General features: G+C 37.9%; 1 protein-coding gene across 1 annotated transcript in view; it reads right to left on the reverse strand.

Annotated features, from left to right (window-relative positions):
- Positions 1–16,631, reverse strand: part of slit1a (slit homolog 1a (Drosophila)) — a 166,908-nt gene that overhangs the window by 135,222 nt on the left and 15,055 nt on the right. The window contains exons 3-4 of the mRNA XM_051651126.1: positions 15,791–15,862; positions 12,374–12,445 (exon numbers count right to left, since the gene is read on the reverse strand). Coding sequence (XP_051507086.1) covers positions 12,374–12,445; positions 15,791–15,862 — 144 coding nt within the window. The remainder of the gene's footprint in view (positions 1–12,373; positions 12,446–15,790; positions 15,863–16,631) is intronic.

Consider the following 16,631-nt stretch of genomic DNA (forward strand, 5'->3'; position numbering starts at 1 on the left):
TTGGTTACCATATCAAATCATGTCACTGTTTAGTTTGTAGTTGTGAGTCGGAAGTTTATTGACTGCATTGTATTGATTATTAATTGATATTACTGCATAAATAAACTTTGTTATATTTCAAAGAGAAGTGTTTTGGTTTGTTTTGCATATACCTGTGTCAAACGCTGACGGGATGTCAGTGCTCGGATTCAAGCTTTCATTGTTTTTTTTTTGAAAATCGATATTCTTCGGATGTTGATTTTCCTAAGAGAACAATCTAATATTGAGACTGTTATACTATCTGGTTATTAGTCCCTGATTCCTGGGTGGTGCCCCGGCGATATTAATCCTCATTAATATTCTATTGATTTTTGATAATTGATAATTATCTTTGATGATTGTTGAATTTGAAGGATCAATAAGCTAGGTGTTAATTTTAATCAATGTTTCACCTATGTTAATAATTAATGATTATCTTTGATAATTGTTGATTTAAAGGATTAAAAAAGCTAACATTGATTCTCAATGTTCTGTTGATTTTAATAAATAATAATTATCTTTGATAATTATTAATTATTGCTAATAACCAAACCCGCTCCTGAACGTAGTGCACTACATTTACTGGAGCCCCGTATTAGGTTTTAATGAGTTAGATTCTATTATTTAATTTAAATATGAATTAATAACTAAAGAAATAATTATGAATTATTTCTGATAGTAACACTGATCTAAACAGCCAGTAGAACCTACACATTCGACCCAAATCATTATCCAAGTACATAAATTATTTACTCTAGCATTGTTCATTCTTGAAGAAGGGAAAAACCTTTTTAACTTTTGTGTGTACTGTCTGCCACCTGAATCGCATCGACGTGCACTGTGTTTGATACCGGTGTGGCGCTTCTCGGCCGGTGTGTGACTGCCTTGAGAAGTGGTGGTACTCAAAAAAAACGGCCGGTACTCTATAGACTAAATTATAGAAGTACAGGTACTGCATATCGGTGAAAACCCTTCAAGCACTGCTTCCATGCTAGATACTTCTGTCACTGCTATCACTACTATCTCTTTCCTACTTTCTGGAGGCTGCTGACCACAGTTTGGGAGCAATTCCCCATTCAAGGCCTGATCTTCCTGGCTGGGTTCTTCCAACAATCTCTTGATGCTTCAGCCTTGAACAGCCCTGTTTACAACCTCTTCTGCCTTCCAAGCACTGCCTGTTCAGACATGGGCTTTACCAACCATCACTGACTAGTCTATTGATTCCCTTAGCTCTAGGACCAGCCTGGAGACCTTTAAATTTAGATAAAATATTTATGAAATAAAAGTTATTAGAGGATCTTAAAACAAGTAAAAGACTGAACGACAAGATCACATAAATTTGACTCAATAAAGCATGGGAGGATGGGGTTCCTCTACACATACTGTATTAGGTGAGTAGATGTTATGGACAGGGGGCCTCCATTTAGGAAGAGGTTTTAGTGAGGCCAGCAGGGGGTGCTCACCCTGCGGTCTGCATGGGTCCTAACGCCCCAGTACAGTGACGGGGACAAAATCCTGGCCAAATTCCCCCCATTGGCCCTTATCAATCATGGCCTCCTAATAATCCCCCAACCATTAACTGGCTGTATCACTTTACTCTCTCCTCTCTACCAAAAGCTGGTGTGTGGTGAGCGTATTAGCACACTATGGCTGCCGTTGCATCATCCAGGAGGATGCTGCACACTGGTGGTGGTTGAGGAGAGTCCCCTGTTCACTGTGTAAAGCACTTTGAGTGTAGTATCAGAAAAAGCGCTATATAAATGAAATGTATCATTCATTAATTCTGTGTAAATGTTTGCAATAATCATAGTCTGTAAACAGCTCCTTTGCACTGTGATGTATTGTGTTGTTATTTTGTCTGCTTGTTATAGCTGAGAAATTAGAATAGCCATTTGAGTAACAACGTCTTTTTCAAGATGCCATTTCGCAAGTGTTTTCCTCCCTCTCAGTGATTTACCCCTCTGTCTGATGGGCACAAGCGATGTTTGCTTTGCCTGGGCAAAGCCCACATGGAAGCGGTGCTGATTACAGGTGCATCTCAATAAATTAGAATGTCGTGGAAAAGTTCATTTATTTCAGTAATTCAACTCAAATTGTGAAACTCGTGTATTAAATAAATTCAATGCACACAGACTGAAGTAGTTTAAGTCTTTGGTTCTTTTAATTGTGATGATTTTGGCTCACATTTAACAAAAACCCACCAATTCACTATCTCAACAAATTAGAATATGGTGACATGCCAATCAGCTAATCAGCTCAAAACACCTGCAAAGGTTTCCTGAGCCTTCAAAATGGTCTCTGAGTTTGGTTCACTAGGCTACACAATCATGGGGAAGACTGCTGATCTGACAGTTGTCCAGAAGACAATCATTGACACCCTTCACAAGGAGGGTAAGCCACAAACATTAATTGCCAAATAAGCTGGCTGTTCACAGAGTGCTGTATCCAAGCATGTTAACAGAAAGTTGAGTGGAAGGAAAAAGTGTGGAAGAAAAAGATGCACAACCAACTGAGAGAACCGCAGCCTTATGAGGATTGTCAAGCAAAATCGATTCAAGAATTTGGGTGAACTTCACAAGGAATGGACTGAGGCTGGTGTCAAGGCATCAAGAGCCACCACACACAGACGTGTCAAGGAATTTGGCTACAGTTGTCATATTCCTTTTGTTAAGCTACTCCTGAACCACAGACAACGTCAGAGGCGTCTTACCTGGGCTAAGGAGAAGAACTGGACTGTTGCCCAGTGGTCCAAAGTCCTCTTTTCAGATGAGAGCAAGTTTTGTATTTCATTTGGAAACCAAGGTCCTAGAGTCTGGAGGAAGGGTGGAGAAGCTCATAGCCCAAGTTGCTTGAAGTCCAGTGTTAAGTTTCCACAGTCTGTGATGATTTGGGGTGCAATGTCATCTGCTGGTGTTGGTCCATTGTGTTTTTTGAAAACCAAAGTCACTGCACCCGTTTACCAAGAAATTTTGGAGCACTTCATGCTTCCTTCTGCTGACCAGCTTTTTAAAGATGCTGATTTAATTTTCCAGCAGGATTTGGCACCTGCCCACACTGCCAAAAGCACCAAAAGTTGGTTAAATGACCATGGTGTTGGTGTGCTTGACTGGCCAGCAAATTCACCAGACCTGAACCCCATAGAGAATCTATGGGGTATTGTCAAGAGGAAAATGAGAAACAAGAGACCAAAAAATGCAGATGAGCTGAAGGCCACTGTCAAAGAAACCTGGGCTTCTATACCACCTCAGCAGTGCCACAAACTGATCACCTCCATGCCACGCCGAATTGAGGCAGTAATTAAAGCAAAAGGAGCCCCTACCAAGTACTGAGTACATATACAGTAAATGAACATACTTTCCAGAAGGCCAACAATTCACTAAAAATTTTTTTTTTTTTTATTGGTCTTATGATGTATTCTAATTTATTGAGATAGTGAATTGGTGGGTTTTTGTTAAATGTGAGCCAAAATCATCACAATTAAAAGAACCAAAGACTTAAACTACTTCAGTCTGTGTGCACTGAATTTATTTAATACACAAGTTTCACAGTTTGAGTTGAATTACTAAAATAAATGAACTTTTCCACGACTAATTTATTGAGATGCACCTGTATGTTCATTGCGTGTGCATGAAACTCAGAATGCTTTGCTCTAGGCTTGCTTTCTTTCAGAAAAAGCTTTTTCTTCCTGAGGTACCCCACAAGGAAGAGAAGCGAGGAGGGCATACAGAGTGCAGAGAGCTTGAGGATAATTTGTTGCCGGCTCAGGTCTTGCATCTCTCCTCTTTTTCATCTGAAGCAGCTTTACCTGTTCAGTTTGCTCTTGACGAACTGCACCCCACCATCGGCATGCATGGTTTGATCATGTTTTGGGGAGATGACGACGAAGGGGATGCTTTATCTCTGGAGGCTTCTTACAGTGGGATCTGGTCACAGTCACCTGAGACGCTCACTGGGATTCCCCCCCGCGGGGCAGGAAACCGGGTTAAAGCGGCTTTTGATGCTGAGTTGATTGAGGTTCTTACGCAGGCAGTTAAGAACCTTAAGCTCGATTGGCCAACTCTTGATGTGCCCAAGTGCTCCCCACGCAACAGACAGTTTTTACAGAGTCAGCGCGACTCTTGAGTTCTGTCGCCCGATGCTGTTCTTCTCTGAGCTCATTAGGACACTCTCCCTACTGAGCAAAGGTGCATCTCGCTGGTGCAGCGGCCTTTGCAGCGCTTCAGGTTTACAAACCATACAGGTTTATAATGACATGAGGGTAAGCAAATTATAACAGAATTGTAATTTTTGGGTGAAATATTCTTTTAAATTCCTTACGATTCTCATCTCTTTTCATGACCTCCACATACACCACAGATCAACCGCAAATACAAACATGCTTCTTGCACAAGTCTACCTCCTAATATGTAAAACAGAGATGTGGAAATGTGCTTCTTGGAAGAAATTATATTAATTACTGGAATCCTTCCACAATTTCATTGAGGACACTAAATATATTTCTCCCACTAAATCTCTGCCAAGAGGCAAAAAACAAAAACAAAAACAAAACAAAAAAAAAACACTATGAACCTCTTTCAAGTACCTTACCTTTAGACATTTTTGAGAGTGAGCTAGTGTGGAAACTTCCCTGGATTCATTCCATTTCTAGAAGAGGCTTGTACTGTCCATGGCAACTGAGTTTGAAGAACATATCTCATGTTCTATCAGAGCAAAACTTGAGAGAAAAGCAATTTTTTTTTGCACTTTTTATTTTTTTTTGCATGCTCAGAAATATTTGGACAAAACATAGTCCGTCAGTTTGGAAGGAATACCATTTTATTCTTCATTAGACATCAGCGTGTACTTGGCATGAAAGGTAAAGCACTGAACTACTTCAAAGGCATCACTTTCCTCTCTAACTGGGCCAAGAACAAGAACATTGTTGTTCCACTAGTAGGGAAAGCGATGTGTCCCTGTAGGGTTCACCTGTAGTTACTGCCAGCCTCCCACATCCTCCTCACAAAGGCATAGAGAGCTCATATGGTAATGAATAGAATATGTATGCTGTATGGGAGAAGACCTCTGACTACTAGAAGTTACAGAGGCACCTCAAACAAACACCCTACACACTAGAAAAGGACAATAGTGACATATAATTTTTTTAAAAATATTGCGTGAAATACGTTTTTCCCACAGTACTATGTAGTACTGATCAAAGTCCAGGAACAACTCGCTAATTAAGCCGAAATGAGGTGACATTTTTAATTTTGTGACTTTTGTTTTTTACAGTGGCAGTTTTGGGCTATACCTTGCAGTCCGATTGGGAACTTTTGTCAGCATTGTACACAGTGACTTGCAGTCTGGGGCAGCAACAACTACATTTACAAGCCTATTCAAACGCTATCAAGTCACGCAGTAGCTTGTCTGATAGAGCGTAACACTTGTGATGCAAATGACTTGGGTCTGAGTCCTTAAGAGCATACGAGTGAGACAAAAGTGTCATAGAAACACCATAAAATGACATGGTTGCTTCAGCAATTGCATTTTTCATCTCACATTTGCTTTTCATGACACTATCAGTTAGGTTTAGGTTAGAAAAGTAGGTTTTTGTTCACTTAAAATTTGATAGAGCATTAACAGTGTAAGGCTGGCACCAGAATGTCTACAACCAAAAGGCGCCATTTCCGGTAAAAGTCAAAGAACTCTGCGTGAATCAACGTCATAGAACTCTCTCACAAAAGCTGAAATCTACACCTGAATATCACCACAGTGTGATAAATTGCAAATCACCTTTCTGCCCCCCCTTCTCTCTCCCCTTTCTCCCCTTCATCAGCTCTGGACCAACACAAAAGACACAAGATTTATATGTAAAACATATAACAAATAACATGAAAACAAAGAATGCAACTGTATGTGTTTGATATCATTTAAGAGGTCTCTGTGCGACTGGTATAGTGGTCTCTTTCCCATGTTGATAAAACTAATGGTAACAAAGTTATAAGGTCTTTGCCAAATACTGCATAATTCTGGAGGTGTCTCCCACTCCTTGACCTACAATTGAAATTATCTCCTGTATGTTAACAAGGTTAAACCCCAGGAAGTCAAGAACCCATTCACCCCCAAATCCTCATTGTCCATAGGATAATACCATTTGGTACACAATGTTTATTCTGTCTAGATATTTAAGGAAAGTTGGCACGAAGCTCTGGGAATCTGTATGCAGATCTCCCATGCTGTACCGCTACATGTAGTTTTGTCAGGTATGTTTCTTTGACTTGTCTTTTATTTTTAGTAATGCTTGTTTATTCTGATCATGTGAAATTGGCTTTGATTTGAATTTCTGCAATAATGTTTTATATCCTACCTGACAAATAAATTATTATTTGATTTATTCTGAATTCCTCTGAAATCATTACTGGAGCTTTAATATAGGAGGAAGCCATTTAAAGACTCTCAGTTTGAATTTAAACCACTCAGGACAACCAGGTAGGACAACCACCTAGGACAGCCGGGTAGGATTTGAATTTCAATAGACCAGGGTAGACCATACTGGAGCTTTAATATAGGAGAAACCACTCAGGACAACCGGGAAGGAGAAGCCATTTAAAGACTCTGTCACTGCTCACCGCCCATCTTAGCAAGTTGCATGTACGTGACTAAGCGGCAATATCGTCTGGTTATGAGAAAAGACAAACCAGACGATATTAGTTAACCCTACAACCGCAGACTAAGAACGGAACTGGCTATCCATTTTGGGGAGGTTTACGTAATTTAATAACGGCCGGCGTAAGTCTCCAAAGATCAAAAGGACAATGAATAGAAGAGGTAGAGTATTTAGAGTAATCAATAACCTAAAAATGTTAAATTAAAAGAAAGATCAGAAATTAATTAGAGCTTAAATATAAATTAGAGGTCAACTTAAATTGGAGTCAGATTAATATAAAATTGGAGTCAGATAAAATGAATAACGGAATTAAATGTGTGAATTAACAATAATTGATTTACTTCAGCGCTCAGAAAAGACAGAACAACGCAGAGACCTTCAAGGGCAATTTATTGAAGTTCCACTCCGGAACGGATATGAAAATTATCCATATATCCTCTTTTTTTTACAACAGTAAAAACCTCATCTATTTGGGAGAACATGCAACTCACTTTTAGCAACACACAGTGGACATTTCACCTTGGAAACACCGCCATACACGTAATAAACTAGAAAATGTAATTTTGCTAAAATCTGAAAACAGAACACTTTGAAATTGGATATATTTGTGGTTTGAAAAAGATTCCAAAGAATCATGCACGCATACGTTTTTGTGTGTGATACTGATGCCTACATTTGTAGTTGTAATGCATGTACAATAAGAGAAAACAAACCAAGTCATGACATTGGCTCTAAACTGTTGTGATTGGCTGGCTGAGATAAACAGCAGATACACAGCAGTCTGCATTTTTCCATGTCTCACTAAATAAACCTGAGACATCTCCTCAGCTCTCACATTCCTTGATCATGTACATTTTTAATAAAACCAGACAATGGTGTAATGACTCATGCATGTCATATCCATCTATAATTTCTCAAACAAGCATTGTAACAGCAGGTTATTATGAATAAGGGACAGTTGTTCATTGTTACAGTCCAGAGGGATGGGGCTGTTTTTCCTTCTCTAAAACATTGAAACATTGTCGCTCCTGCTGCCCGCAGACTCAAAGCATCTTCATTGTGAATATTTCACAGTGAATCCTGTCCATCAATATTACAAGAGAGCGAAATATAGAATCTATTGAACACACATAGAGAGCTCTGTTTGCGTTTGCCCTCCTTTCATCTTTCCCTCTCTCTCCCCCTCCCTCTTGTACATTCCCACTTGTTCTGCATATTTCAGTGTTTTTTAAATATAGTTTTTTTGGCATCCACCTCCTTCAGATGGCTTTATGGTGTCTCTGTTGCTGTCACTGTGTAAATCATTCAAAAACCAGCAACAACTTATGAAATCTGCTTTTGCCACCTTACAAAGGCAGGAAACTGGAAAAATCAACCATTCTGCATATTCCCAATGGCACACAATAGAGTGTCTCTTTCCAGGAGTCACGAAAGCCTTTGTAAAACTGACAGTCTTTCACTTATAACCATCTCTTTGTCTCTTTAACTCAAAGGTAGCTATAAGTGTGAATGGAGGGCTCACATGTATACATTACCTTGTATTTTGTACTTGTACAATAAAGAAAAGTATCAAACCAGTAGTATTAACTACTGTACATTTAAAATAAACACAAAATTACAATTCACATAACTCAATTGTTTGTTCAACAAAGCATAAATTAAAAAAAAAAAAAAAAAAAAACTGATCAAAAAATAGGAGCAATAGCTCTGAGAGTTCAAGAAGTCCTTTAAGCATGAAATAAAACAACTGATGCAAGTAATGAGTTTTGTGAATGGAAGAGATAGTCTTAACTGATGAATATCCTGAAGGTGACTTAAGATCCACATGCATCACATTTTCTCTTTCATAAATTAGTCCATGTTACCCCATTGAACATCAAGGTTCTCAGGAACAGCATTTGCAGGTTGGGTATCCCATGCACCAAGAGCAGATGAGTAAGGTAACAAGGGCTATGCACAAAAATCCTTAATTGAGCAGCAAACCGAAGTTTCTCAACAAGGATTTGTCTGAGAGCAGCCTAAGAACATGAGGCAAACCATGCTGTTCTATCTTGCTGCTGCTTCTTCTTCTTTTATGTTTATTGGTGGTTGGCAAACCAGCTTTTGGTGCATTACCACCACCAACTGAACTGGAGTGTGGAGCATTGATGGGACATGAAAATTATTACTCTCTCTCTCTGTATATATATATATATACATACAGGTGCATCTCAATAAATTAGAATGTCGTGGAAAAGTTCATTTATTTCAGTAATTCAACTCAAATTGTGAAACTCATGTATTAAATAAATTCAATGCACACAGACTGAAGTAGTTTAAGTCTTTGGTTCTTTTAATTGTGATGCTTTTGGCTCACATTTAACAAAAATTTAAAAAAAATATATATATATTCTAGACTCAACTCCTGTTGTTTTTAAAAACCCCAAAACTGCATCTTTCATTGGTATTCTCCCATGCTTTTTAGCCAGAAGAGTTTCTAGAGGCATAATATTAATTTCCATTTCTTGCAACTTTGCCTGCATTACTTGCCTTCCATTGTTATATGGTGTACAGTGTAGAAGGATGTGTTCAACTGTTTCTAGCTCATTGCACTAACTGCACATTCCTGTGGGATGCTTATTGATTTTATGTAAATTGGCATTCAAACCTGTGTGTCCTATACGAAGTCTGGTAATTATTGAATCGTCCTTTCTTCTTAATACAAAAATCAAATCTCCTGTTCCCTAATTTTTCAGAATTTTAAACAGATGCCTCCCTTTTACCTCTCTTTCCCATAGATTTTGCCAGATGTTATTTACCGCTTTATGAATACAACTCTTGGCTTCTGATTTACTCATATTGATGGTTATATCTACATTACAGCATTTAAGTGAGTTCTTTGCAAGTTTATCTGCTACCTCATTACCCTCCACTCCTACATGTGCAGGACCCCAAAGAAATGTGATGGAAAAACTTCCGTTACTTAACCTATATAATACTTGCAAGATTTCAAATATAATATCTTGTCTACTATCAGAATGGCCAGACTGCAGGCTTTTCAGAGAATCTGTCCATATAACTCCTCTCTCAACATTCATAACCTCCACCTACTGAAGAGCAATGAGAATTGCAGCTAATTCCACAGTAAATACAGAGAAGTTGTCTGATGTTCTCTTTCTGATAGATACCTGATATTTAGGTACAAAAACGGCTGCTCCAGTTTTCCATGAGATTGGATCTTTTGATCCATCTGTAAAGATGCTCATTGCACTTACTGCACATTCATGTGGGATGCTTATTGATTTTATGTAAATTGGCATTCAAACCTGTGTGTCCTATACGAAGTCTGGTAATTATTGAATCGTCCTTTCTTCTTAATACAAAAATCAAATCTCCTGTTCCCTAATTTTTCAGAATTTAAAACAGATGCCTCCCTTTTACCTCTCTTTCCCATAGATTTCTGATAGTAGACAGAGTTGTATTCATAAGTACAGCCACATTTATCATGTGGCTGTACTTATGTTCCATGTACTGCTGTACAATGTATTCTTCTGAGAATAGCTAATTTTTCTTAGTTTCTTGGAGTAAATTAATGTCTATGCAAGGCATTGGAAAAAACCATGGTGGAATTGTGGGCAATGGCACAGTTTGGCTATAATTACTATGGTCCAATCCCATTGACTGGGCTAATCTAGTCCCTATCCATCCAAGACGTTGGCTGTTGCCTCGAGTATGCTCCCAGCATTCATCGAACACAGACATGGTAGGTTGTACATCCTTGTGCCCCTTTAATGATACCCAATACACCATGGAGAGCTGTTGTCGTCTCAGTTTTAGCTGCATTTCACCCATCTCCACTTGCAAAGCTGCTACTGAAGATGTTCTGAAAGCTCCACAGCATATTCTAAGTGCCTGATTCTGCACTACATCAATTTTCTTTAGAAATGTCTTACATGCTGAACCGTAAGTCATGCAACCATAATCTATTGCAGATCTAACAAGGGCACAATAGATGTTTCTGAGTGAGCATGCTGCCAGGCATCTCATGACATTCAGGGCTTTCTTGCATTTTGTCACCAATTTCTCTATATGCATACTGAATGTTAATTTTTTATCCAGCCATACTCCCAAGAACTTAATCACTGACACCTGCTCAAGTAGATGACCATAAAGTGTCAAACCAACTGGAATATGTTTCTTTTTTGAGAAGCATATAACTTGGGTCTTTGCTATAGACAACCGGAATCCCCATCTCATAGCCCACTCTTCGACTTGGTTTATTGCTGTCTGAACTTTGTTAGCTGTGAATACCACATACCGCCCTCTCTTCCACAATGCTCCATCGTCAGCATACAATGATCTTCCCATATTAGTTTCTACCTGACTAAAGATATCATTAATCATGATATTAAATAAGAGCAGACTACACACACTTCCCTGTGGTGTCCCATTTTATATTTGATATGTACTAGAGTAAGATGTTCCCACCCTAACTTGAATTGTCCGATTGAATAAAAAGTCCAATATCCAATTATAAACTCTACCTCCGATACCCAAAGATTTTTCATTAAAAGACCATCTTTCCACAGCATATCGTAAGCTTTTTCTATATCGAAAAACACAGCTATGACAGTTTCTTTACAGATCTGAGCCTTCCTTATGTCAGATTCTAGGCAAAGCACTGCATCCATTGTAGTGCGACCACAACGGAAACCACTTTGGTGTGGAGAAAAAAGCCCTCTATTTTCAAAATCACACATTAACCTATTAACTATCATTCTTTCCATGAGTTTACACAAATTTGAAGTTAATGCTATTGGTCTGTAACTAGTTGCTTCTGAGTGATCTTTACCTGGTTTTTTGATTGGAATAATTATTGAGTGTTTCCGTGTGCCTGTTACCCACACCTTGTTAAGCACTTGCAGTATAACTGTAAGTGCCATATCAGACAGATGTTCAGTCATACTATAGCATATCTCGTCTTCACCAGGAGATGTCTTATTTGCCCTTGCAATTGCTCTTTTAAGTTCAAATAGAGAAAAGGTCATATCTAATGGGCTTTCATTTGTGCTACTTTTCTCCAGTACACCAGGATTTTCACTTTCCCTAGCTTCCTTTGTTAGATTACTATTGCTATGCACTTTAACAAAAACTTTAGCCAACATTTCTGCTTTTTCTTTATTTGAAATTGCCACCTCCTCTCCATTATGAAAAGTAGGCATATTGCTAGTCTTTCTAATACCTCCCATCTTCCTTATCATACCCCATATATCTGAGATCTGAGTTTCCCTTCCTATAGTATTTCAAAATTCTCTCCAGTAACTTAGCTTTGCAGTTCTTATAGTTTTTCTGACTATAGCTTGTGCTCTCCTAAAATTAATTAGATCTGGGAATGAGTGAGATGCTTTCACCTTCCTAAATGCACTGTTTCTGTTTCTAACAGCTATCATTCCACCATGGAACCACTTTGCATTTACTAGCTTTTGTTCTATCTTGCGCTACACTTATATCATACACAGAGCACTCCAGTGCCCCCTATCGGTGAGGAAGAAAACTGCACATGAAACAAAGCCTAGTAACAGGCTTGCAGCTGTTACACTCTCTAGAAACTGATTTTATAGCCTAATACACTGTGTCTAAACAGAGCTATCACACTACAGTACATCTATAACATGAATTGATCACACCAATGACCTGAAAACCAAGCCATGAACTGTATTAAAAAGGACTTACAGTCTTGACAGAGCCGCATTCTTCTGAAACAGAAGCTCTGGAAGCTGGTGAAGTCGATTCCTGTTCAGACGGCTTTGAGAAAAGAAGAAACAGACATATGCAAACAGTGTGTAACTGACTGGGGTTACCAAACTCATATTTATTATCGGAGGATTGTTTTGGGAAAAGATCTCAGTAAATGCCTCAGAAAGGTAGAATAGGGGCTAAAGCTTAGGGCTGCTCACCAGAAGGTTGGTGGTTAAGGCCCTGTAAGGAGCAAACCATCATCACTGTGCACTTGATCAAGACACTTAAGGCAAAAGTATTCTTTGGTTGTCCACGCTGCTGATCACTTCGTAGTGTGACAGTATGCGTGATGGAAATTTCATCATCAGCACACCACTGTGCGGGCCAGATTTGTTTGACATGCGGAAAACACAGGAAACGCAAAACGCAGAACAACATAGTCTCATTCTCGGTCCAAGGGGACTAAACCTACAGTAGGTGTACTGAAAAATGCTTTGGAAAAAAGCATCTACTAAACAACACAAACTGGCTGTAGTATATTGAAAAATGTTTGAAAACTACTTAATGTCCTTATACATGTGAACAATGGCAGAACCTGAGACTTACTAAAAAATGAGATCTTATTCCGATATTACTTTTTAACAGCAAATTAGTGAAACAGCACAGAGGTGATTTTAAAGAACTGTAGATGTGTTTATCCATAGGACTCTTAAATCTCATTATTCAGGTTATCGTTGAGATTTTCTTTTATTTGTTAACAGAAAAACACTGGAGCAGTGTTGGGTAAACTACTAAAAAAATGCAATCCACTACCAGTGCTGGGTGCAATCTGATTACAAAGGAATTAGTAACTGTAATCTAATTACTTTCAATAAATACATTTCAATTAAGGTAATTAGTTTTAAGTACACTACTTGGGTTGCACATATTTCTAAAACAAATATGTATAATACACACAAAATATGAATTCATATGTTCATATGTGCGTCTGCATTTCTGTGAAAGCTAAAGGGTGTTCGACAATAAACAATGAAAGAATATAGACATTATTTTGAATTCGATGAGCAGAAAAACAAATATTTCTGTGAAAAGTGTTTTAGAAAATACCTTAAAAACAGTAATGTGATTACTTTTCTATGAAGTAATTAGTAAAGTAATCTGATTACAATAAACTAGTGCCCGACTGATATATCGGTCCGCCGATATCAGAATTTCACCGATATATCAGTATCGGCGTATATGTTTACCGATATGCGCAGATATGAAAACTTTTTTTCAGAACATATAATGCGGAAAACAATGCTTTAGAATTGGTGTCATAACGTAGTTTGTCCAGCAGAGCGTGCTCCGACTCCATTGTTTACAGAGCTGACTCTGAGCTGATGGTGGTTCTGAGCACTGTCTTCACGGTAAGCTGCTAACAAGTTTGTGAAATATATACTGGAAAGTTAATAAAAAAATGACCCCATCATTTTCTCTTTTCAATATTACTAATATAATGTTAACCCTGTCACTCATGTTTATCACATCTGTTTGCTATGTTAGCCAGCTATAGTTTGTCAGTGCAGTAAATAATGTTGCAGATTGAAAGGTAAACATCAGAGCATCTTTTTGCAGCTCAGCAGACAACGGTGTGGTGGTGGATTGTGTCTGTTGAGTGTTGATTTCACGCTATGTTGTTACCTAGTTGGTGAGACGCAATGCTGGAAAGTAAATAAAGTTAATCTTTTACTCTCTGTGACAATGAGCTTATAGCTAACTAGCTAACCACATAGCTACTTTCGTTGCTTTTCAGCTGAGTGGAAGCTAATGAGTAAACATATATTCACCAAACTGTTTTGTTCAAGATTCACAGTTTGGTACCGCCTTCAACCGAACAATTCCAGTCGTTGCATTTACAAAATGTAATATTTAAAAGTCTGGTTTTCCACCGTTGAAAGTTTCCCCTGAACTTGTATAGCAGAATACGGTGTAACACCGCTTGACTCGGCAGGTGTAAATGCTTCTTGTTTTACAACCTGCCAATAATTGACTGGCAGTATTAAAATAGTCAGCATTTGACTGATATTAAACATACAGTACTGATGTTTATTTAGCTATTTATTTTATTTTTTATTTTAATAGTTAGCATTTGACTGATACTAAACATACAGCACTGATGTTTATTTAGCTATTTATTTAATTTTTATTTATTCTTTATTTTAATGGTCAGCATTTGACTGATACTAAATGTACAGTACTGATGTTTATTTAGCTATATATTTTATTTTTATTTATTCTTTATTTTAATGGTCAGCATTTGACTGATACTAAACCATACTGATGTTTATTTAGCTATTTATTTTATTTAAATTTATTCTTTATTTTAATGGTCAGCAACTGACTGATACTGAACATACAATACTGATGATTTTTAAGCTATTTATTGTATTTTTATTTATTCTTTATTTTAATGGTCAGCATTTGACTGATACTAAACGGTACTGATGATTTTTAAGCTATTATTGTATTTTTATTTATTCTTTATTTTCTCAGTGTTCATTTCTAGAATTTGTTGACAATGTACAATAATAATGTCAAATATTCTTTGATAAAAATATTTGTTTAAGAAAGCAGCCTTCAGAGTACCTTTGCATAGTCATATCGGTGCAAAATTGGTGAACAATCCAAACAGAAATGGTCTGCTTTCATTCCAGCTCAAAAATTAACTATTTTTTCACCCTCTAAAATCAGTATCGGTCTCAAAAATCCCATATCGGTCGGGCTCTACAATAAACATTTAGTAATTTGTAGTGGATTAGTTTTTGAGGAACTTGCCGAACATGGTCCACTACAGATTTCTAATTACTTCTCTAATCAGACTACTTTTCTGATTACGTCACAGAAAAAGTAATCATATTACTAATTACTTCATTTTGAAGTTACTTTTTTCCACTCAACAAATTAAAAATAATGTCTGCGTTTCTTCCTCATTCTTTGTCGCACACAAGCCATAGTGTTTCTCATTTACAATGACTCGTTAGGGGCGTTCACGAATTAGCTGTTGAAGAAATACAAAAGTATGTATAAATGCAAATCATGTTTTAAATGTATACCATTTAAATAATATTATTTTAAAACATTAGTAAACATAAACCTAAGTAATATAATTGTAACATAACTGAAAGTCATTAACTGTAATCTGATTAAAATAATTTAAAAAATGTAGATCCTTATATTGGTTTTGATTAAAAGAGTAATTAGATTACAGAAATTAGATTACTTTGTAATCATGTAACACCCAACACTCACGGGTCCGTTCCTTTTGGAAGGAATGGAGCCAGGAAAAGAGTTACATCTCACCCTCCACAGTGAGGCAAAAGCTCTCATTTCTCCTAATACTGAGCTACTGTTGAACCCCACAACACTTACAGTCTCTCCAACTCTCTCATGTCATCAAACGCGCCACGCTCCACAGTTCCGATCTGGTTCTCCATGAGCTGCCTGTTTAAAGAAGAGAAGGCACAGGGAACAACTTAAAACTCCAGCAGGTGAGATGTGAGAGATATGCTGGTGGGTTAGTACACATGGGCTTGTGGACTGGTACACATGCATGAGGTCTCATAGAGATGATGGAATCTTGGTAAAAGAGAGTTTTGGAAGGAATGGAGCAAGGAAAAGAACCTGTGACTGTGGAACTGTGACAAAAGACACTGCTGTATAAACCGTGAAAGATGGCGAGTTGGACCCGTGACCCTTAATATACAGTAATCAGGGATACCAAGTACTACTACTACTATTAATAATAACAATAATTTTAACAGATTTTTTTATGTTCACTGTAGATTCATAAAAAAGAGATAACCTTAAAATGTAGGTAAGAGTTGGCTGCAATCAATCAGTAGCGGTTTTAACCACCACGCAAACCACGCAATTGCGTGCCCGGCTGGAGTAGGAAAGCTCTGCAAAAACCGCTTGAGGGGTGACAGGTTGTACTGGGTACACACGAGAATATGCTGTTGTCTGCGGTCTCAGAGCGGTTCACAAAGCCGCCGGGTTCGGGTCAGTAGGACTTTGGGTTCGGGTTTGTAATTTATGAAAAAAATATACAGGCCTTCCAAACTTGTTTCGCCCAGGCGCGCTCACTCACACAGATACACGCAAATGGATAAGGGGCCGTTCACACTGAACGTGTATTGCGTGCTTCTACTCTGTTTTTCCATAGTTTTTCTATGTAAACACGCGCTTTACGAACGTCCTTGACTACTGTATG

This window comes from Myxocyprinus asiaticus, chromosome 23 (assembly GCF_019703515.2).
Source record: "Myxocyprinus asiaticus isolate MX2 ecotype Aquarium Trade chromosome 23, UBuf_Myxa_2, whole genome shotgun sequence".
Lineage (NCBI taxonomy): Eukaryota > Metazoa > Chordata > Actinopteri > Cypriniformes > Catostomidae > Myxocyprinus > Myxocyprinus asiaticus.